This window comes from Drosophila teissieri, chromosome 3R, assembly GCF_016746235.2.
Source record: "Drosophila teissieri strain GT53w chromosome 3R, Prin_Dtei_1.1, whole genome shotgun sequence".
NCBI lineage: Eukaryota > Metazoa > Arthropoda > Insecta > Diptera > Drosophilidae > Drosophila > Drosophila teissieri.
Genome location: NC_053032.1, coordinates 11070263 through 11091449, shown reverse-complemented (window position 1 = coordinate 11091449; position 21187 = coordinate 11070263). Strand labels below are relative to the sequence as shown.

The following is a 21187-nucleotide window of genomic DNA, read 5'->3' as shown; positions in this document are numbered from 1 at the left end:
CGGGGAGTCGCCTATGAATAACAATAAAATCTTTTGTTTTGACAACGATTCCTTTCCATTTTTCTAACGTTTTTTGACGCTTTTCTCGATTTAACGCATTCAGAAGTTTAGAGAAATGTTATCATAAGATAACCTACCTATTACTGAAGTTTACAATATAGATTTGCAGACAAATTCGTATTTTATCAGCATTATCATTTGCTAATCAAGCACAGCAATAAATCGACATCAAAGCCACTTCAGTAATTAATTATTAGCTCGCAGTACGGAGCCTTATCCGAGATGATAAGTTTCGTACCTTACAAGTATTGATATATCCAAAGGATGCCAGCTTAGAAAGCGTACTGCTGGTGCTCAAAATAAATATGTGCCAAACTAAAACGCTAGTCTGTGGTCATTGCAAAATATAGGCAGGCAGGCAAAGAAGAAAGCGACAACGTTTCTGCGTCAAATCAGAAGTGTCCACTTAAGCTCAATGTCGTTGGGCCAGAAGCAACAAGAAAAGTGGGTCTAGTGGCCATTGTTTTCAGCTTGCTGATGTGCACAATGGAAAAGCCGATGCATACAGATACAAATTCTCAGATATCTATATTTGAAATCTGGACAACAGCTGGAAGAGGCAAAGGTAAAGAAATAGCAAAAGACCTGAATGCGGATTAGTTGCAAAACGTTGCTCGAGTCTCGGAGATGGCACTGCAGCTGCAAATTGAGAAGCTCAAAGGTTTGGACAACTACAAGGCCTGGTCGATGACGGTGCGGGCGTATCTGGAGTCGGAAGAACTCTGGACGGTGGTGGAGAATGGTCCCGAGAACAACGAGGAGGTGAGTGGCACCGCCTAAGCTTACAGCAAACCCATGCCGCATACTCCTTGCAGTCCCTGCTGAAGGACAAGCGAGCCAAGTTTTTGATTCTATGCCTGATCGAGACGAAGTTGTGCCAATTTATGGTCAGCATCCGCACGGCTCGGGATCTGTGGAATTACCTGCGCACCCAGCACTCGCTGCGTTAAAGTATAAATAAATATAGATCAGTTTCAGTCCATTGTATTACAAATATATGAATTACATTTCGAAAGCATAGCGCTTTTCTCCTAGGCCTCCGGGAGTTCGATAACTACAGGCTGGTCCTCGGGGTCCTCGTCCAGCAGGCCCTCAAATTCCCATCCCAACTTTTTCTCCAGCCGCTTCGTCAGCCGCTCAGCGCTGACACTTAAACCGCCCGCATGCAGATTGACCAGCAGTTCGCGTACGTCTTTGTAGACGGTGTTATGCGGACCAGGCACCATCAGCTCCTCGGGCAGGTGGGGCAGTTGGTGGGCCAAAACCTCGCTGTACTTCATGTACGTTAACTTATGCTTTGTGACCGCTGTTTGCGAGTGAGCAAGCAAGCCCAGAAGCTTGCGCCAGTGGGCCAGCGACTCCACAGAATAGCCCACAAGGAAAAATGCGTAGGCCAGCTGCAGTTCCTCAATGAGTCCATCATCGGTTTCGAAGCCTTCGAGCAGTTTGTCAACAGCATCTATGCAATCCAAGGCGTGGCGGGAAACTTCAGCGGGCTGGGCATCGTGTGGAACACGCAGGGGTACAGTACTGAAGCGCGGAGCTGTTCCTTCCACGGGTTTTAGGTCCGGCAGAAGTTCGCTCTCATCTAAGAGAAGCCGAGCTGCAGCATTCCGGCGGCTGATACTGCCAGTAGCGGCTCCTCCGCGCGGCCGATCTGCGTCCGGACAGGATTGCAGTTCGATGTTCGTACGGATGGTCCCTTCTGAGGGACGACAGCGATTCACGCATGACTCCGTCACGCTGCCGGTGAGTTCCTTCCACTGAACCACGTAACGATAGTCGTACGGCGCCAGCACACGCTCCAGTTGGGCCAGGTTTTTGCGGATTCGGTCTCGCTCCACTTCCGGTTCGGCAATCCTCCGAGGGCGCAGTTCTTCCAGTTCGTGGTCCCATTCTCTTACGACAATCTCATTCGGATGAAAGAAGTGCACGAATCCGACACGAGGAGCTGCATCGCCGTAGGGACCTCGGGAGGAGCACCATACATAGTGGACTCCGGGTGGAATCATCTTGACGCCTCGGAAATCCGGACCAATGGTGTAAGCACACAGATCAATGCCAAATTCCGTGCCCTCGGGTACACCGGCGATGACCAGGACTCCGCCATCAGCCAGCAGTCGCAGGGCTAGCTGGGGATCCATTTTCATGCTGGAGTTGTCTTTGTTCATTGTGAAATATTGGCCGCTTGCAATTATTGCGAAAAAGAAAACAATTGCAAGTGCGGGCGTTTCAGATAGTTGCCAGATGGGCTCTCGATTTCGATAAGTTATCTGTCTTTTCATGAGAGCAGTCCGGCAACACTAGACTAGCAATTCTATTAACGCGGTAAGTTCAATTTTCATTTTTGTAGCTAAGTAATAATTTCATTTAATAGAAAATATGTTATTCATTTTATTCAGGCTTTGTTGATTTTATTACTTGGTGCCATCTGCCCTTAAAAGTAAAATTCTCGCCTTTCTTGACTTGAATGTGTATATGGACCATGACTTTATACCTAAGCTATATTTATACGTAGTAATTAGTATTGTAAGCTGCGTTTAGTGCCGATATCGTCCAGAATTTGGCGCAGCTCCTCGTCCTCAAAACGACCCTCCAGTGAAGGAATCAGTGCTTTGGCCTCCTCGGGCGCCTCTGGACACAAATTTCCAAGGGCGGCCAGCTCGAATTTGTGAAGCTTTTTCTGCATCAGCAAGCTAAATATAACATAATTTAATATTACTATTCGAACGAGCTTTGTTTGGTATTGCTAAACTACCTTCGCACAGACATTATGGTCTCCTTGTTTTTAAACTTCCGAAAACTATCCGTGTAGGCGTACGTCTTCATGAAGACTTCTGAGAACTCTTGCTCCTCGTCGGCGGATTCGTTTTGTCGCTTGCGGTGATCGAGAAGCATGTGCACCTCCGATATCAGCAGCGTCTCGGCATTTTCAAACTCTGAAACGAAGACCAAACAAACAGTGTTTGTTCAGAATTTGGTACTGGACGACTTTCAGGAAATTTACAAGTGAAACATTGGAGAAAAATTTAGCCCTAGCCATAGGAAGGTGGTCTGCTGATATGGCCGTGTTCCAGCAGAAAATCGTAGATCTGGCGCGTTTTGTTCACATCTATTTTGATGAGACGTCGCGCATCGGCCAATCGCAGATATCCGAGCTTTGCTTGTTCCGTAACCAGTTGGTTCTTGTACTCCAAGTACGATTGCGGAACCAAACGAGCCACACTGCACAACTTTCGCTCGCCATCATCCAGTTTGGTGTAACCAGGAAGATCTGGGAATATGGAAAAACCACATTAAGTTGGTTTCATGCAATGAATTGGTGTTTACTACCTCCAATCTCAATAGGACTGGCCTTGCGCCGCGTGTTAATAGCATATAACTTGGAGTTAATGGCCAGGGGCCCGGGATCACCGCTCCTATTGCTCTCATAATGCTGCACCAATTGCTGCCAGTCGAAAGCATCTGTTTGCTTCTGCCTGCTGTAATCTCGCTGAGCCTGCTGACGTTCTTTGCACAGACGGGCATATATTTTGGCTCCAGAATGAGTGCGAACGCCGTGCTCTCGCAGATCGTATAGCTTGTGCAGCCGGCTATGCAGCTCCCGATAATAACGCAGGGACTCCAGGAGCATATCGAACTTAATGGGGTCGGGACATATCTGCATGAAGCCCAAGAAACGCATGCAACTTGCATCGCTGCTAAAGGCGTGCACGTACTTGGAAATCCAGCTGACAGTGCGATTGGGCATTATGAGACCATGCTGCTTCATGATCTTGTAACGACGCTGACGCTCTCTGTAATTAATAATGGATCATTAGTTTTGTTTCACTGTTGTAGTAAGCTGTTATAAGATCACACCTCAGGCGATTGTTGTATGCCCGAACCAGTCCCAACTGCAGTTCCTCTGTCACTTCACGCTCAAAGTCGCTCTCAGGCGTCTCGTGGTCGTCGTCCCTGTTCCTATGATCCACCATAATAGAAATGAGACTCTCTGCGGAGGTGTCGTACGGAGTGTCGAAGTCGCCCCTTGCACAGCGATAGCCTGCGCTTAGTTTAAACTGCATTGAGGCGATATCGTCATGACGTGGTGGATCCAAGCTGCGCATTTTGAAGACATACGGCATTTTCTCGGGGAGATAGCTATGCCTTGCGTGCTGCAAATTGAGCAGTCGCTCAAATATCCCGCCAAAATAACAATCGTGGTAGTGGCGTCGCACTTCAGTGGGTTCGTGGCGCTGGTCAAGGGCCTGGGATACCGCCTCCCAGTTGCCATAGCCGTGGGTGCGCAGTGTCTTTAACAGGATTCGCTCGTCGCGGGCCGTCCAATGCGGCTCTTCTGCGAAAACCTGTATGTTGTCGCGGACTATGATGTAGGCGTGGTTATTGCGGTGGGAAAATGCCTCCTTTCCTCGCGAGAAACATTGCAGGCACAGCAGGGTGTCCAGGCACTCGGAGCACTTTATGTACGGCTCTGCGAGACTACAACGACACGTGGCACAGCGGTTTGCATCTTTTGAAGCCGATGGCACACTGCAATTCTTATCCCGCGTCACTTCCTCCAGCTCCTCCAAATACCTGTGTAGCGTGTGGGAATTATACAAAACCAAGGAGCTCCTGGTGTTTTCATCCTGCTGTGCATGGGTGAACCGCTTGACCTGTTCCCCAAGTGGCTCAGCTGCAAAGAGGCAATTCAGTGTGGTAAACATGTGGAGGAGTGCCGCTTTTGGGGCACTCGATGCCAAAGGTTTCAGCCAGTTTCACTTGTAAGTTGGGACTCGGTTAGTGTGGGGCGTCTGTTACCTTTGGGAAACTGCAGGTCGGCGGCGTCCTCATCCACCATATCCACGGGGTTCATAAAAGACATAATGAATAGTTCTAATTATACTTTTATTAACAAATTCTAATTTTTACAATAAAATGCCGTTGGTTTTAGTGATGAGAAAAGCAAAGCGATAAATTGCGAAGAAGCTATCGATAGCTTGGTCACATCGTGTTTATTTGCGATGGCCACACTAGCAGACATGCACAGTTTATCATTTCGGGTGTTTTGATTTTGTTCAGAATTCTTGGTCTTCTTCCAGGAAAGTTATGTCCCTGGGGCCAGAAGTCGCTTCCTCGAGAACTCCCAAGTACTGCTACTTTTTCAAGACCCTGCTGGTGGAGGAACTTGAGCTGGAAACCTCCTATCACAACCTGCATTACGGGCAGTGCGCAGTAATTGGACGGCTAGCGTTCAAGTCGAATCAATACCGGCTGGAAAACGTGCGCGTTAAGTGTCTGCCAAAGTTAGTATTTCTAGATCATATACCCATTCGATTATTACCATAGATGTTGAACCTTTTAGGAAGTACTCCTTGGACGAGGGCACCATATCCGTGCTTATTCTGGGTCTTACCCATGACAAAATCGTCAAACAGCGCGTGAGTGCCGGCCGCTATTGCATTGTGCGCGGTGAAGTGGTGCTTCATAATGTGCAGAATCCCAAAGGTCCCAAGCTGACCGCCGGCGGAGTATACGACAAGATCAACAGCCTGTCCAACAATCCGTTGGCCCAAGCACAGTATCTCACCGCCCTACGTGCCACCTACAGACCGGCCATCGATTTGTGGTACATCCAGGTGATCGACAGAGCCGAGGACTTTCTGACTCGCCGTCTGGAGATGAGAAGTCTGACCGAGAAATGAACACACACTACCTGACCACCTCGCGAACCAATCCGCAGTTCTACATATTCAGTCAGCTCTTTGGTAACGATCTGGACTGGAACCATTGCAATTGGGAGGGCATTCAAAACGTTGCCTGGGAAGAATTCTGGCAGCGTGAGGGGCATAAGCTACTAGAGCAAAAGTGGCACAAGCGGTTTCCCGAATACAGAGATCTTATCGAGGTTGTCTCGTCGGAGGAGCAAGGACTCTGGCAGGAACTGTGGGAGAAGCACGCCAGTGATTCCAGTGCCAAGTTCTGGTATATATTTAGCTCTGCCTTTGAGAACTACCAACACGATTTGGCCAAATCATTTGGCCTTCACGAAGATGAAAACCCACAAGATGTTGAGCAGGATTTACAGAACTTAAGCCTTCAAAAAAAGCCAACGAAATCGAAACAGCAAAGGACCTCAGAAAAAGAAAAGGTCAAATCATACTTGACTGCCAACGACGATCCTGAAGATTGTGACGAAGAAAAACAGTTGCGCCTTCTCGGATTGCCAACAGCATTTGCGTCGAAGGCAGATACAATTACCCGAAAGGAAAGAAAGACACAGTACGAACCCTCTAGCAGCGATAGCGAGGACAGTGGGGATCTGTTAATCATGGAAAACGGGGAAAACGAGGTTTTGCATGGCGTTCAGAGCGGTTTTATCAAAAAGAGCAAACGACGGCAAAGACAAATGAACAAGCTCAAGGCCAGAATGCCTGAGTTTATGCAAGAGGATAACAACAAAATGGTCAAGTACTGGGTCAAGCGATTCTCCCTGTTCTCCCGTTTCGATCAGGGCATTCGTCTGGACCGCGAGAGCTGGTTCTCGGTGACTCCCGAGAAGATTGCTAAACAAACGGCCCGTCGACTGGCCTGCGACGTAATCGTAGATGCTTTTTGTGGGTGCGGCGGCAATGCCATTCAGTTCGCAAACACCTGTGGACGTGTAATTGCTGTGGACATCGATGCTGAGAAGCTGGCCATGGCCAAGCATAATGCCGGCATTTACGGTGTGGCCCACAAGATCGAGTTCATCAACGCCGATTTTCTGCAGTTTGCGGCCACTACAAAGCTGCGCCCAAATGTAGTTTTCCTGAGCCCTCCCTGGGGTGGTCCCGACTACCAGAAGCAGGCCACCTTCGATATTGAGACAAGTCTGTTGCCCGTGGGCGCCAGCAATCTGATGCAGCTCTCTCGCCGCCTGACGGCTGACGTGGCCTTCTTCCTACCACGGAACGCCAATATGAAGCAGGTGGTCGCCTTGAGTGGAGCTGGGCAGCAGTGCGAGGTGGAGCACAACTATCTGGACACCCGAATGGTTGCTCTCACTGCTTATTACGGCAAGGGAATAATTAAGCCCTCATTGGGCGAAGATGAGTAGTTTTCGTATTTGTTAAAAAAGATAACATTAAAAGTAGTTTACCCTCGTAAGATTAAGGGAGTTTTAATATACATAAATAAAAATATTGTTTTTATATAATTTAGTCACTGTTGTGAGACAGAAATATTTTACTGGCTTGTTATTAGATATGCAAGAAGATAAGTGCATGAAAAGCATTTTGAATAATATTTAATACAAATTATGTTGTAGGTATATTTAATTAAGCCCTAAGGATATAAGCACACAGAATGCACAAATTCCTGTAATTATGGATCAAAGGAAAATGTTGTCTATGGTCCACAACTTTTTGGTTCGTTGTTTATCGCCTTAAGTTTTTCCCTCTTTTTGCCACAGAGATAGGAGAAAAGTTGACTAATGAATAAAGCCGCCTCACATGTAACACACGAGTAAAATCTTTTTACCCATCCCTTCAGTCGTGCTGGCTGTGCAGTGATTGTTGCCAAGTGACCGGCAATGCCAAAGAGTCCAAGCTCTTTAGCCAATTTAGATGGCTTAACAGAGCTCAACTGACCAATGGTCAATGGTCATAACCATAACGTTCCGCAATCCCTTCTTGCAACTGGCTCTGACTTTTAATTAAAACGAAAAGCGAGCAAAGCGTGCGTCACTTTTTAAGAACTTTGTGGTGCAAGTTGTGACTTGGCCCAAAAGCCATGGCCAGGGGGCCATCCTGAACCTGGCAACGTCGGTCGGGGGCAATTAACATGCTCGTGCCGCGGCGGAAGCAGCAGCTCCTTCGGCATTCCACAGCAGACGACGAGCCACCAGCAGCAACAACCCTTTTCATAGCTTACAGCTTACTTAGCTCTTTCGGATGGGGTGCGTTAGGTTGGGGAGGTTGGGGGCGGGGCATGTGCGGAATTTATAGCTGCCAACTGACAACAGAGATATTTACCCCTTGCTCGCCCCAAGTGCGGCAAGTGCCTGCTCCTCTTCACTGCCATTAGTTTGATTAACTTATTAGTGTGCGTCGGAGCAGCTTGGGCGAAATTTGGAGCATTCTTTCCAGCGCTGATTTGTGGGCTGCCTTCTGGTGGGTAGTCTGTTGGAAAGTAGCAATATTCTGCCAGGAGTGGGAGCACTTCTTCAGATGTTATAGTTTTTAATTGTATAAATTATTAAATGTATAACGGCACTTTTCGTGAAATTATACATTACATAAAATGCCATCTTTCAAGGAGGTAGGCAAAATAAAATCAGAATCGTTTATTTTTCCAACCTAATAAATTATGTGTATTTTATGAGAAACTAAAGTATGCGAATATAAAGGTTTATTATAGCTTGAACTTAACTTTAACTTTATATTCCCTTTACTCGAAAATTAAAAGGTTCACTAAATCGAGCGTTTCGGAGTCTATAATGTCGATCTGCCCACGTCCGTCTATCTTTCCAACTGTCCGTATGAATGTCGAGATCTCGGAATCTATAATAACTTGAATGTTTAGATTAAGCATACGTAGCTTAAATACAATTGCCATACGTACTGTAGTGCACCCTTTTTGATGCAAATGGCAAAGTAAGCTCGTTGTCGGTGATTAAAACTGACTTTTACTGTTCGGATTGTTATTAAAATACCGTGGAATTGGTCGTCACGCGTCAACCTCGGCATTATCAGCTACTTAAATCTAAGCCCCCTCCGGAACCGGCTTACCCACTTTGGGTTTCAGTCTGTACCACTGTTATCCTTTATTAGATACACGTAATTGCCGCTTTATCGCGGGGTTGACAATGCCAACAATTTCAATATCCTGCCTGGGCGGCATATAAAAGGCTGGCATCTCGCTAAAAATATATAGAAATATATTTTATTGGAAGGCAAGCACGTGTTCACAGCTCATCTCATCGAGCGACAAGTGGCTGCGTCCGCCGTTTGGGCAAAAAACAAATTAAGTCACCCTTTTATTACGCTATTTAATTTCCAGCGTAATGTTGTCATCCTTCTTGACAAATGGTCACCCAAAACAACGAGGTCCTTCCCCCGGATTCCACCCCCGACCGACAGACTGGCTGTTTGATCTGTAATTTGCGCCACTTGATGATGGCCTTAGCCGGGGAATCCCGACTCGCATCCGGGAGTCACTAAGCGGCGGGGTGGTTTATTTGTGCCGCAAGTTGCGACAATGCCGCAATGCGATTACGGCGTGCAGTCCATGGGAACTGTGGAAAATGCGATTGTTTGGCTCAGGCTGCAGGTGCAGATGCCTCATGGGCGCATCTAATTAAGCGGGTTGGGGGTTGTACACACTCAGTAATTGCCAACTGATTTATGGCCTATCCGCAGACCTGCTTTTGGCAAATATTGATTCAAAGCTGAATTTCTGAACTTCCGCTTTGAGGTCGGATTTTTAAGGTCTTACACTCTAAGTAGGAGGAAGACCACGGTTCAGTTTCTTCCTACAAAAAGGTTCAGATTAATATTACTTACCTTACTACCTATTAAATTCAAATAAAAGTGTATTGCACGTTAATTTTAGCTTAAATTTTTAGCGTGCTAAATAACAGATCATAGATAGTATTATATTCTATTAGGCAATAACTATTATATACTATTAGTCCTAAGGCAATATTTAATGATAGTCCGTAATTATAAAAAGAAATAATATATTTTGAGATCTTTATATTAAGATAATCTTTAGGTAATGTATGTACAAACATAAAATGTACTAATTGATATCGAAACTGCAGGGTTTTTACATATATCAAATTTCGAGTTCCAATATTTTTAGATTTGTAATTATCTATTTTGTAACTGCCAATGTAAATGTCAAACCCCATATTTTTAAGGTAATTTATAAAAATGTACAGTTTCATGAAATAAATACACCTTTTTTCCACGGAAACATAATCGTTTTATATATGTATTTGTACTGGGTTAGAGGGGGATACTTCCTGTCGAGACTTTAGCAAAATGGCCGAAACCCACTTATTGATTAACCGTTATTCATTTGGTGGCAGCCATTAAAATTAATAAAACGCTGCAAGGGCGGCGACAACAACAAAGGCCATCGCAACAACCACAAGACCAGAAGCAATTATATACACCAGCATCATAAAGATGAAGAAGAAGCGCGGGGCGGTAAAAAAGTGGGAGGGGCAGGCCGAACAGTTATCCGCCCACTTGCCATTGATGGGCAATAAAAAAAGTCAAGTAGAGCGCAGAACAAGAGCAATAATATTTAATAAATGCGCACAGGGCCGAGCAATATTTATATGTACTTACATATACATACGTACATATATGGTATTCTGCTCCTTGTTTTTGGTGGTTGAATGCGAAAAAAACCATAAATAAATAAGCGAGCTTACGCACACAAGTACATGTAAGACTTCAACGTGTGCTCCGACTGCCACACTCGAAGAAACAAGCCTAGTCGAAATGCACTGAATAGAAGAAAAGTTCACTTTCATTTAATACGAATTTTCAAAAATAAGACATAAACTAAGCATAACTTCAAACCCAAATCTATTGCTTACAATTTTCAACCGCAACCATTTTTTAAAGTGTTCTGACCACTTACTCTTCCCCTCTCTTTCTGCCACCCGTTCGAATAGGTAGGCAGGCTCTGTGCACAGAGCTGTGTGGGTGCATGCGAGTGTTGGCGAGTGTGTGTGTGCCATGCATTTTTGGTTGAATGCTTGAGAGCAACAGAGGCAGCAGCAACAACAACGACAACGACAACATGAGAGAGGAGCTCACTTACAGGAAATCCGCCCCCTCCCCCCTTTCCACTGCCCCTCCCTCCGTTCCACCCTTCCCACGCAGCATCATTCTTCATGGCATTTCGGTGAAAAAGAATGCTTTTGATCTTCACAAGCGAATGATTTTTAATATGACTTTTTCTGTTGTTGCTTCCGGCAGGGGTTGGTTTTCCGGGGGGGTGGAGGGGCTTCTGGGTGGCGGAAAATATGTTTAAGCCCTGGGAAATGGGAAAGTAAAGTGCGCTGGCAGTCAATCAAAAGCGCCAGCATATTTATTCGCTTTTTACTGTTCATGCACATAGACACATAATGACCGTGATAATTAATTAGCTTAATTAAATACCAATGCAGTCACACATACTAACTCACACACAAACATACGCACTAGCTTGGTCAACCGCAGCGCCTAAAATTAGGCAACGTTTGAGTTCGGCAAAGTCAAATCGAAGAAAGGCGAAGAGAGGGGCATTCGCATAATGATGGTAATTTGTTGGTTTCGCCAAAAGAGCAAACGGCATCCTTGGAATTTCAATTAATTTCCATAATTTCCAACGCTTTATGACCGAGGCAGCAAACCCCCAATTACCCCAGCGGAACAGAAAGAGACGGCGATTGAGATGAGCGAGCGCGACTTTTCCCCCACGAAGGGGATGATTTTTCCTACGCTGAAGTTTGTCCTTTGAGTGAAGTCGGTTTTCCCGGCCACTCAGTTACTGCCAAGTAGGTGGGTCCGCGAACAGATCAGAATCAGGCCAAAAGGTCTGAACTACTGCGGAAGTGGCTAAGCAACAGAAAACCTATTTGAATTTTAAGCTTAAACAACCTTCTTTTACCTACCTTCAGTTTTCATTCTGTTATTACCTGTGTAATTTATTTTTTCATTCAAAGCAGACATTCTTAAGTTATACATTTCATTAAACAACAGCTTTCGAGACTCTTTAAATACATTTCGGAACTGAACAAGGCATTCACCAAATTGTGAAGATTGCAGATTAAACAAAGCCGCTCTTAAATAGTCCCAAATCTTCTGATGGTAAAGCATACCATATACAATCCGATATCAACTTTTATGAAGAAAAATCGAATTTTCATTCCGCTCATTAACTAGACTATACAAAATATTTAATTTAGCTAACTTCAATCGAAGATACCGGTGTATGTTTGGTTTATGTGTGCCAGATGAGTAATCCAAATGTTAGTAAAGGAACTGATTCTGGCTCTGGGAATGGATTTTGATTAAAAACTCCACGTTTAACTTGCATTACTATATCGGACATATATTCCTTAAGTTATAGTGATAGTCTGAGCTTAAATATTGACGAGTCTCGTTCCTACTATATCTGTTTTAATCTGTACTGAATAATCTTAGTGTAACATAATGTAATCTAATGTGCTTAAGCTTTGTTTTTCCAATCAATATACAAAAATATGTATTCTTTGACATCATAACTAGAAAGAGTAGGTTTGTTTTAATCTCCTATTTGCCAGAAATCTGCTTCACCATGGCATCAGTGCAAAGATTTTAATTAAATCTAAAAACCCGTCTTTCCCTTAACGCAATAATATGCAATTAAAAACGCAGTTATTAGTGCTGCTGCGAACATAACCAAATAAATTTCCAATTAAAACAATGAAAGCCACCGTAAAATCTGTTTAGGTTTTACATTATTTTTGCGCCACTTGCTGTTGGAATGGAATCAAAAAATGAAAATTAATTTTTGGCGGACCTAAAAGCGCACGAAATGGGGCCGAAAATATTTTTGTTTCGAGTGGCTCGCCATCAGCGCAGAGTGCAGTATTTTGGCCAAAAACCCAACCGGGACCAAAACTCATTTTGAATATGGCCAAAAGCGGGTTGCATACACACTCAAGTGGCAAAATGGCAAAGTGGCAGCAAATGCGGCGGAAGAGCAACCGGAATAGCCGGATTTAATTAAAATCGCAAAATGGCCGCCCTTTCACCTGATTTGCTCGCCGTTTGTTGTCTGATTTTGAGGGCAATCGAAAAATTTCTAATTTGCCGCTCATTATAAGTTTTGATTTTGTAATTAGTTTTTGAATGGGCTTTGATTTAGCGCGTCGAGAGGTCTCTAAAAATTCAAAAGCCATAAAGCTGAACGCAGCATAGCATAAAGTATCTACCAATTCAAGGCCGTAAGAAACAGATTAACATTTCGTTTATTCCCACCCATAAAAGGAATTCGGCGCAAATACATCAAAAAGAAATAGATGTGGAGAATGCGGAAAAAATACCAAAAAATACGAACAAATAAAATTGAGGAAAATCAACATTATAAACAACATTATTAAAAACATGCCGCAAATGTTTTGCTCCTCTCGCATTTTTGAGTCCATTTTGTTGTGAGCCAGTGGCCAAGAAAAGGAGGCAGCCCGAACAAAAGGGGCGCTTTCCGATGGGCGAGGAGCAAAGGGGCTGGCTGCTCAACCTCATGATGATGTTCTGCCCGGCAAATGAATGCTGCCATTCGAGGGTGAAGCCGAGTCAAGGCAGAGGGCTAATAAAATTAAGCCCTGCCAGGAGAAACAGCCAAGCAGGATGCGAAGGATGTGGGCAGCAGAGGATTAGGTTGTTGGAGCAGCTAGGCACTTTGTTCCTGCCACATTGTGTGTGTATATGGGGCTGTGTGGAGCTGATGGGGCGCCTGTGCCACAACGTCGTGCGGCTCCATAAGAATAAAAATATTTCATTAAATGAGAAAGGATAGCAGGAAGCACGCACAAAGTGCGGAAAGTGTTCTTTACCGCTCATTTAGAGGACGGTAAATTCAAATATGCGTTCGGATATAAATGATAAAAAACCACATTAACAAAAACAAAATGCCTTTATTTGAATAGATTAGCATTTCAATATTTAGTGTTCGTGCTAACAATTTTTTAAATATTGAACGTCACTTTTTAGTAATAAAAACTTGCTTGAATTCGAACTTTTTTTAATCCGTTATTCCTTATTCTATTCTAAGAGACGTCTCCTTTCCATTTAATTTTAGTTTGATTCCTTCATTTTATATTTTTAGTGTTATAATAATTATATCACTCATACGCAGTGTTGCATGGAGCCAAAAAGTAGGCAACCCTGTTCTCCTAGCAAACCATGCGTTGCAGCCCTGTGCAAGGACTAACGGTAATTTCATTTCCCAGTTTTCCGAGCCCTTCTCTCTTTTTCCTTCATTCCGTTTTCCTATTTCCTGGCACTTTCACCGTAATAATTCATAATGAAAAAAGTTTCCTGCCGCTTGTTTGTGTTTTATTTATTAGATTACATTATAATGTTTGTGTGCAAGAGGGGTTTTTATTAAATAAAAATAAATAAATGTTATGGTTATGGTTATGGCAACGCTCCTTGGCCCGCTCTTTTGGCCCCCTCCTCTACCTAAAAGGGACATCATCATCATTACGCCTCTCATCTCATTTTATCTCTCGTCCGCAGGGCATCAACAACAAAAATAACAACGACGACGACGACGACGACGAAGTTTATCAAAAGGCCAAAAGCGCAACAACAATGGCGTCGGCGGCAGAGGACCTCCAACACACCCACACCTCTCTTCAACTCTCTCCTGCCATTTAAGAGCATGCGCAGTGCACACTAGTGCATCGGCATGTGTGTGTGTCTGTTTTATGGGGAAACGCGTTGTTTTTGTTGCTTGCACCTCGAAAAAATATTAAAATTGTGGTAAATAAATGGAAAATAAAATGTGGGTATATAAAAAGTATTTGTGTATGTATGTAAGCACATGCGTTTTCTGTTAGTTAAAACTGATTTTCCGTTTTCTCTCCCTCCCTTTCTCTTTCCCTGTCCTGGCCCCACTCTCTTTCGCTCTGCTGCGGCCGCCATTGCTAAATGCCGACGCTTGGCGTCGACGTCAGCGTCGGCGCCAAGTGGCTGGCCAATTCTTGTGGGTACATTAGCACTAATGATGATTGAAACGACAAACGTGACGCCGAAGCACCCGAAAGGATCCTCTCCATCCCCATCTCGTTTCCAAGCTCTACTTTTACCACTCCACCTCTCCGTTAGCCTTTTTTGGCTGCACATTCCTGGCTCTGATTTTAGAATTTGTCCCTCTTTGGATTTTCGAAAGATGAGGCGAAAGTTGGGCATCGAGGTAACAAAGCAATTTGTAACAATTTGGTTTATTCTTTATTAAATACTGAAAGTTTGTTCAATATGCCTAAATTAAATCGTTTTAAATGGCATGATGATTGCAACAGCATAGAAAGATTTCGAGCTATCGTTTAGTTATACCATTTTTAAAGAATTTATTGTTATAAAAAATCTCTTATCTACATACCTACTAACTTTTACCATTTTTAACGTGTCTTTAAAGCTAACAGGATACCTTTGTTTTATTTTTTCGTGTGTAAGTTCGTCATTTGCTTTGTTCTCTTTGGCATTTTCCTTTTCTGCCAGCTTCACGTGCTCTTGCATTGATTTACTTTGATGGGCCGCTAATTGGTGCCTCCTTCGTCTTTCCGTTTCCGTTTCCGCCAGTTTCGCTGGCTCGTAATGATCGTTGGCATTCCGGGTAGTTTATCAAACGGTAAATTGAAGACCCGTTTGGCAGGCGAAGGGGTGGAGCCAAGGGGCGGCTAATTGGGGTTGAGTTTGGGGTTGAGCTGCGGCCATGGACAGTTCGTATTGCCAACTTAGTTTGGGGATTTTGGCCAAGAACAAGTTCCTAGAATTATTCCTACTTTAATTAAAGATATTTATAAACCTAATTAATTTAGCCATTTTAGTATTAGTATTAATACGCGTTTAAACTTCGTTTAAACATAAATAATTAAAATCCAAATAATACAATTTTATTTCTAAGCTAATTTAGTCCAATCGCTGTTGACATACTTTTCATATATAGATTACTAATTTGGTAGATTACAGATTACAAATTTTATTTTCACTAAAAAACTGAAAAAACCTTTAGAAGCCTGTGACGATTGCATATTTGCCTAAAAAGAAGTATAACATCAACTTTTGTGACAAAAAATGTTACACTATACAAAAATTACTCATTCGGTATGTTTTATAAAATTATTTACGAGTGAGTAAGTGTTCAATTGCTTATCTAAAAATGCAAATTACGTTTAGTTGCAAAAATTTAATCAAACCGAACAAAATAAGTGTTTAACTTTACACAAAACCTTGATTTGAGAAGATCGGTTTTCAACCAATTATTAATGGTGCCAGTGATGTATAGTATGTTTTTCACTACATTTCCATTGGTGTATTACTCGTTAAGATTTGCCAAGCACAGCAGATTTTCATTTCTTCGTGTATGTGTAGTAGTCGCCTTCGCACTCTCACCTAGAGCGCTTCGTCACTACATGGGCCGCCATAATGGTTCTTATTCTAATTGAACTTTAACTTTCATTAGAGTCATTTATCGAAAAAAATAAAAATGATTCATCCGCATGTTGTTAATGGTGATTAACTTATTAAATTATGATACTACAAAGGTAAAAAGAAATAATTAAAATGCGTTGCTTTATCGTTTTTCCTGGCCAAATGCAGATATTTTTACCTATTATGTATCTACGATGTAATTTCGTATCTTATTGCTTCATTAATTATGTCTATCCCCACAAAGCCCTACCCCAGTGGCTTTTCCACCTATTCACGAAATATTATTAATCCAGCGTCGCCATATTGTCTCGCATTATTTTCCGGCTGCTTAGGTACCGCCCATTTGTCATGAGCGAGGGAGACGGTGCCAGTGAGCCAATTATCCATTTTTATCATAATTTCAATAACTTTTCATACACTCGCCCTCGAAACGGGGGTTTACCAAAGGGTGTGGGCAGGGTTGCTCTGATAGGTGGGTGGTTGGGGTGGCCGGTGTTGGATTGCTCCCTTTGGTGGGTGATTCCTTTTAATGTAACTGCCTGGTGGTTGCTTCTCAATAATGACGATGACGATGATGATGATGAGGCTTTGGTTGACGATGTTTTTATGCCTCTACTACATTTCATCTCCTTCTTCCCTTCGTTGGCCTCTTTTAGTGGCTCAGATCTAAGCTGAGTGCAGGGTTGTCAAATGTTGCGAAACATATGTATGTAGTCATTGGAAGAAGAAACAACTTTTAAGGAAATAGCTTTTAACGTTTAGCTGCATACAAGAGACTGGTTTTGAAAGACGTCTTTTTAGAATTTGGGATTTGATTGTCAACTTTTGCAATGTGTTATAAAATTACACGAACATTAGAAATTATTAAAGCAAGATTTCTAGATGTACATTTTATTTAAGCAAATAGTCAAGAAAGTTATTACGCATATACATATGTATGTATGTATAAGATCAAAAATAAATTTATATAAAATATACAAATACATTTAATTACAAAAAAGAGTAGGTTTATACTTTTGTCAAAAACCAAGTTACTCATTTAATTATTCAAAACAATTTATAATCTACATTTAAATCTATTTAAGCTAACACAAACAAATCAAATTTAATCATGAAAACTAACAAAGTAGTGCAAAACAAAAAAGCACTTAATTATAAGTCAATGAATAAAAGATTCGACAACCCTGGTTAAGAGCAAAAAACGCAAAAGGAAAAGCGGCTAGAAAAATCACAACGGCAACTCACGCACACCCACAAAAAGAATCACTCACCCGCACACAGACACACACTCAAGCGCACAGCAACAAACACAAAGCAGCGCGCCAGCTTCGCTGCCGGCGTTCGCTGCCAATATTGTAAAAATTTTACGGCCACGAACTTTTAGTCCAGTTCAGTTTGCAACACGTTCGCGTTCGCATGTGTTTCCGGCAGTTAGATTTCCGCTCGATTTGCGATTCGATTTCCGTTACTGCCGTTGGGCGCAAAACTGTAGGCAACACTTTTTGCAGTGCCGTCGGAAAAGCTGATTTTCGGACAGAAAACTGTGTTGGTGAAAATAATAGTGAATGTCCCGAAAACTGATAAACTCACGCTTGGATTAACTTTTGATTTTATTACATCTGCAATTGAAATCGATGTAATTAAAATTCCATTGGCATAAAAGGTTTGTAAATATTGCCATCTTTAAATCGAGTACCGTCGGCTTTTTAATGCAAGATTACTAAAAAAGATTTCTATTGCTGTTTTTAATAACACTATCCTATTTTAAACGTTTTAAATATTTGAATGGGAATTGTAGAAGTTGATAGGAACGATGTATAATTTCAAGATTTATCATTTACTCAGATCCCAAAGAAAAAAAGAAAGATAAATGGATCTAAATTTTGGGTTTTCAATGACATAAATGGCTTAATTTTGAAATTTTTTAATGCGTTATAGCTGAGTATGGATTCAATTTTTATTTAGTTAGCATCTTATGCGGCCTCAAAAGTTCTTCTTCTCAAAAGTTAAATTTTTATTAAGTAAGCATCTTAAATGTGCGCTTATGCGGCCTCATGAGTTCTTATTAGTTGTATACCATTATTAATGTGTTGCTCCTTCATTTTTACTTTGCACATTAAACAAAGGCTGTTCAACCTGGATATGTGATTATAAAGATACGAAATGGGACAACACACTAGCTTCTCTCCCAGGATCAGGGCTTCCCAGCCGGAATGTGTGCGAAATTCACTTGTTACACCCAATTGGCTTTCTCCTAATGAAGCTCATTTGGCCAGCACACGACATTAGCCTCGCATGTTTAGTCAAATCAGCTTAAATGCAGCTTGAGACATTCGCATATTTGGCCTAAAGCACAAACAATAGGCGACAGCAGTACTGACGGCATGGTGGTTCACGCACCTGGAAGAGCAGCTACATCTGCCACAATGAAGCAGCAACTGTGACAAAGTCTCAATTAGGCTATCACATTGCCACAAAACGATTCAGGTGTGGCTCACCTGGGCAATGGCAATGCGTGCGAGCGAGAGGAGCTGCCATTAAGCAAACGACACACTTATAGAAATTATTTTAGATTAGCTAGTATTTAAAAATTATAGTCTTTGTTATGAAAGGCGGAAATTATTTACAAAGGTTATATGGCCTAATTAATCATAAGGAAAGTCTGAGTTTCCTGTACTAAAGAAAATAAGAAAACCTTTGTGTTATTATGTGAGTTTTCCCGTTTATACCTCAAGTTCTTTTTATTTTATTTTTAAATTGATGTAATATCTCTCTTGAACTTTACGAAGCGAATTTTTTAAAAATACAATTAAACATTACTTGATGCATTTATGATTGATAACTTTTTATTAAGTAATAATACAGAAAACAGTTCAAAAATTGTCAATGTGTAGGGAAAGTCATCAAGGGTCCGTCCTAACCAGTTGCTGTTCCATTGTCCCATTCCCCACCGCTGAGCTGAGTTGACCAAGCACTTCATGGTAGAGCAACTTCTTCAGGCAGGGATCACATTTCACTTAATTGTGGATTTAATCGGGGAGTCGTTGACACCTGGCAGCCACAGAAACTCCACAGCAGAAACTCCACAACAATTAAACAGAGGCATTTCTCCCATTTGCAGAGCGACCGGGAATCCCGAAGGCCAGCGGCAGAAGGCGGACGACAACTCGGAGACAGTGGCAAATACCTAAGCATGCTGCAGAATCCTTCCAAATATCACGCAAATCCCTTGTCGCACTTCCTGGCATTGCATAACACACAAGCCAGTGGCGGCGGCAGCGGCAGCGGCGGGGCATCGGCGGTCGCTGGACTTGGAGCATTGGGTGGGGGCATCCATGCACATGGTCAACCGCATCATGCAGCGCTGGCAGCGGCTGCAGCAGCGGCGGTCGCCGTCTCGGCGGGTCAGAGTTCATACCAAATGGAGCACCAGCAGCAGCAACATCATCAGCTGCAGCCGCAACATCATCATCAGCAGCAGCTGCACACCCACCACCAGGATGGCCACCACCCACACCCACACCCACCGACACCCACCACCGGCAATAGCAACAATAGCAGCAGCAACAGCAGCCACAACAGCAACAGCAACCACCGGGAACAGTTGGCGGCGGCAGCCACTGCGACGTCGCACGCGCAGCTCATCGAGGCGGCAGCGGCGCATTCCTCCCTCGACGTGGGCAAGTCCTTCACCATCGCCGCCATTTTGGGCCTGCAGAGCCAGCGCAAGGACTACAACAATGCCATCAATCTCTCCCTGCACGACAACAACAACATCGGCGACGACAACAACAACGGCAGCAGCAACAGTGGCAACAACAACAGCCACAGTGTAAACAACTTCAATTGTGATAGTGGCGCCGGCAATGGACGATACCTGCACGGCGGACACCAGCATCCACATCCTCACCAGGCGGGATTCGCGGCCGTTGCCGCCGCCGTCGGAGCGGCTCCCTCCGCCCTGCAGAGCCTGCAGCAGCTCCACCAGCAACACCACGCCCAGCAACAGGCCTCCCTAAGCTTTCAGCGGGAGAAACTCAAGTCGGGTAAGGAGGTGTTCCAGCTTCTGAGTAACCCATACTTATATCCCAAGTGGGTATAAATAGCTTTACTTACTATATTCCGTATAAAATTCTGCGAAGTGAACATATAAAAGCTAAATAGTTCCTCTTTCCATTCGTTTCTTCGTTTAAAGATTGCTTTCTAGTATTTATAATTCTTAGTACGTATCGTATACGTAAACTATGATGATCAAATATTTGTATGCCACAAATACGACTAAATCAAGTGGATAGCTTTTAGTGTGAATTACAATCTCTGACCATCATTTCCGTATTCCCCAGACTCGCACAAGAAGAGCGCGCTGAAGAACAAGCGCGTGCGGACAATCTTCACGCCGGAGCAGCTGGAGTGCCTGGAGGCGGAGTTCGAGCGCCAGCAGTACATGGTAGGCCCGGAGCGGCTCTACTTGGCCCACACACTGAAGCTGACGGAGGCTCAGGTGAAGGTGTGGTTCCAGAACAGGCGGATCAAGTGGCGCAAGCACCATCTGGAGCTGACACAACAGCGGCTGGCTTTGATAAGGCAAACTCAACTGCCAGGCACGTCGATCCTGGGCAATCAAGGGTCCGTGGCGGCAAACGCGGCCCACTCTGCGTCCACGGATCGCACAAACGGATGCAGTGCAGCCTCGCCCAGCCTGCAAGAGGAGGACAACGAGGACAGCAAGCACTCGTTGTCGCTTTCAGGAGCATTGCCGCCGCTGAGTCGAGCGCAGTCCGAGTCGGATCTGTCCATCTGCAACGATTCCCTGGACGGCGACAGCCTCATGGACGGCAGCGAGGAGGCCTAAATACCACGCCAGTGCAAAGCCAGTTTCCTGTAAATATAGTCAAATAAATATGTACAATATCGGTTTTCTTTACTTCTGCTTGTCTTTTATTGTTGTTAACTAGCCCCAC

General features: G+C 43.6%; 6 protein-coding genes across 7 annotated transcripts; 4 read left to right on the top strand and 2 right to left on the bottom strand.

Annotated features, from left to right (window-relative positions):
• The first annotated feature begins 587 nt into the window (after window positions 1-587).
• Window positions 588-1010, top strand: LOC122622095. The gene is made up of 2 exons (XM_043800279.1): window positions 588-822; window positions 876-1010. Exons 1-2 carry the CDS (start codon window positions 688-690, stop codon window positions 1008-1010), a joined length of 270 nt encoding a protein of 89 aa, XP_043656214.1. The 5' UTR covers window positions 588-687.
• On the bottom strand, window positions 680-2299 carry LOC122622093 (protein AAR2 homolog). The gene is made up of 2 exons (XM_043800274.1): window positions 1067-2299; window positions 680-1001 (listed from the first exon to the last, which is right to left on the bottom strand). The coding sequence occupies exon 1, from the start codon at window positions 2229-2231 to the stop codon at window positions 1092-1094; it is 1140 nt and encodes a 379-aa protein (XP_043656209.1). The 5' UTR covers window positions 2232-2299; the 3' UTR covers window positions 680-1001; window positions 1067-1091.
• A 149-nt stretch (window positions 2300-2448) lies between these two features.
• Window positions 2449-5020, bottom strand: LOC122618838 (DNA-directed RNA polymerase II subunit Rpb4). 2 transcript variants are annotated; one of them, XM_043795429.1, is made up of 4 exons: window positions 4864-5020; window positions 3922-4738; window positions 3394-3857; window positions 3027-3334 (listed from the first exon to the last, which is right to left on the bottom strand). In XM_043795429.1, exons 1-4 carry the CDS (start codon window positions 4925-4927, stop codon window positions 3096-3098), a joined length of 1584 nt encoding a protein of 527 aa, XP_043651364.1. In that variant the 5' UTR covers window positions 4928-5020; the 3' UTR covers window positions 3027-3095. The 2 variants fall into 2 exon arrangements, with proteins under 2 accessions (XP_043651365.1, XP_043651364.1); XM_043795430.1 differs by lacking the exons at window positions 3027-3334; window positions 3394-3857; window positions 3922-4738 and adding exons at window positions 2449-2756; window positions 2819-2999 and having other exon boundaries at window positions 4864-5015.
• Window positions 5021-5075: 55 nt separating this feature from the next.
• On the top strand, window positions 5076-5747 carry LOC122618840. Its single transcript, XM_043795432.1, has 2 exons — window positions 5076-5348; window positions 5408-5747. Exons 1-2 carry the CDS (start codon window positions 5152-5154, stop codon window positions 5745-5747), a joined length of 537 nt encoding a protein of 178 aa, XP_043651367.1. The 5' UTR covers window positions 5076-5151.
• On the top strand, window positions 5744-7545 carry LOC122618839 (trimethylguanosine synthase). The gene has a single exon (XM_043795431.1). The coding sequence runs from the start codon at window positions 5744-5746 to the stop codon at window positions 7139-7141; it is 1398 nt and encodes a 465-aa protein (XP_043651366.1). The 3' UTR covers window positions 7142-7545.
• Window positions 7546-19419: 11874 nt separating this feature from the next.
• Window positions 19420-21078, top strand: LOC122621781 (homeobox protein Nkx-6.1). Its single transcript, XM_043799757.1, has 2 exons — window positions 19420-20272; window positions 20570-21078. Exons 1-2 carry the CDS (start codon window positions 19420-19422, stop codon window positions 21076-21078), a joined length of 1362 nt encoding a protein of 453 aa, XP_043655692.1.
• The last annotated feature ends 109 nt before the right edge of the window (window positions 21079-21187 follow it).

Excerpts from the sequence above, each read along its gene's own strand:
- LOC122618840 (XM_043795432.1), top strand. The coding sequence starts at position 5,152 with ATGTCCCTGGGGCCAGAAGTCGCTTCCTCGAGAACTCCCAAGTACTGC. Across the intron at positions 5,349-5,407 it reads CGCGTTAAGTGTCTGCCAAA|GAAGTACTCCTTGGACGAGG; the intron begins GTTAGTATTTCT and ends TGAACCTTTTAG.
- LOC122618838 (XM_043795429.1), bottom strand. The coding sequence starts at position 4,927 with ATGTCTTTTATGAACCCCGTGGATATGGTGGATGAGGACGCCGCCGAC. Across the intron at positions 3,858-3,921 it reads GCATACAACAATCGCCTGAG|AGAGCGTCAGCGTCGTTACA; the intron begins GTGTGATCTTAT and ends TATTAATTACAG. Across the intron at positions 3,335-3,393 it reads CAGTCCTATTGAGATTGGAG|ATCTTCCTGGTTACACCAAA; the intron begins GTAGTAAACACC and ends CCATATTCCCAG.
- LOC122622093 (XM_043800274.1), bottom strand. The coding sequence starts at position 2,231 with ATGAACAAAGACAACTCCAGCATGAAAATGGATCCCCAGCTAGCCCTG.
- LOC122618839 (XM_043795431.1), top strand. The coding sequence starts at position 5,744 with ATGAACACACACTACCTGACCACCTCGCGAACCAATCCGCAGTTCTAC.
- LOC122622095 (XM_043800279.1), top strand. The coding sequence starts at position 688 with ATGGCACTGCAGCTGCAAATTGAGAAGCTCAAAGGTTTGGACAACTAC. Across the intron at positions 823-875 it reads GTCCCGAGAACAACGAGGAG|TCCCTGCTGAAGGACAAGCG; the intron begins GTGAGTGGCACC and ends TACTCCTTGCAG.
- LOC122621781 (XM_043799757.1), top strand. The coding sequence starts at position 19,420 with ATGCTGCAGAATCCTTCCAAATATCACGCAAATCCCTTGTCGCACTTC. Across the intron at positions 20,273-20,569 it reads GCGGGAGAAACTCAAGTCGG|ACTCGCACAAGAAGAGCGCG; the intron begins GTAAGGAGGTGT and ends CGTATTCCCCAG.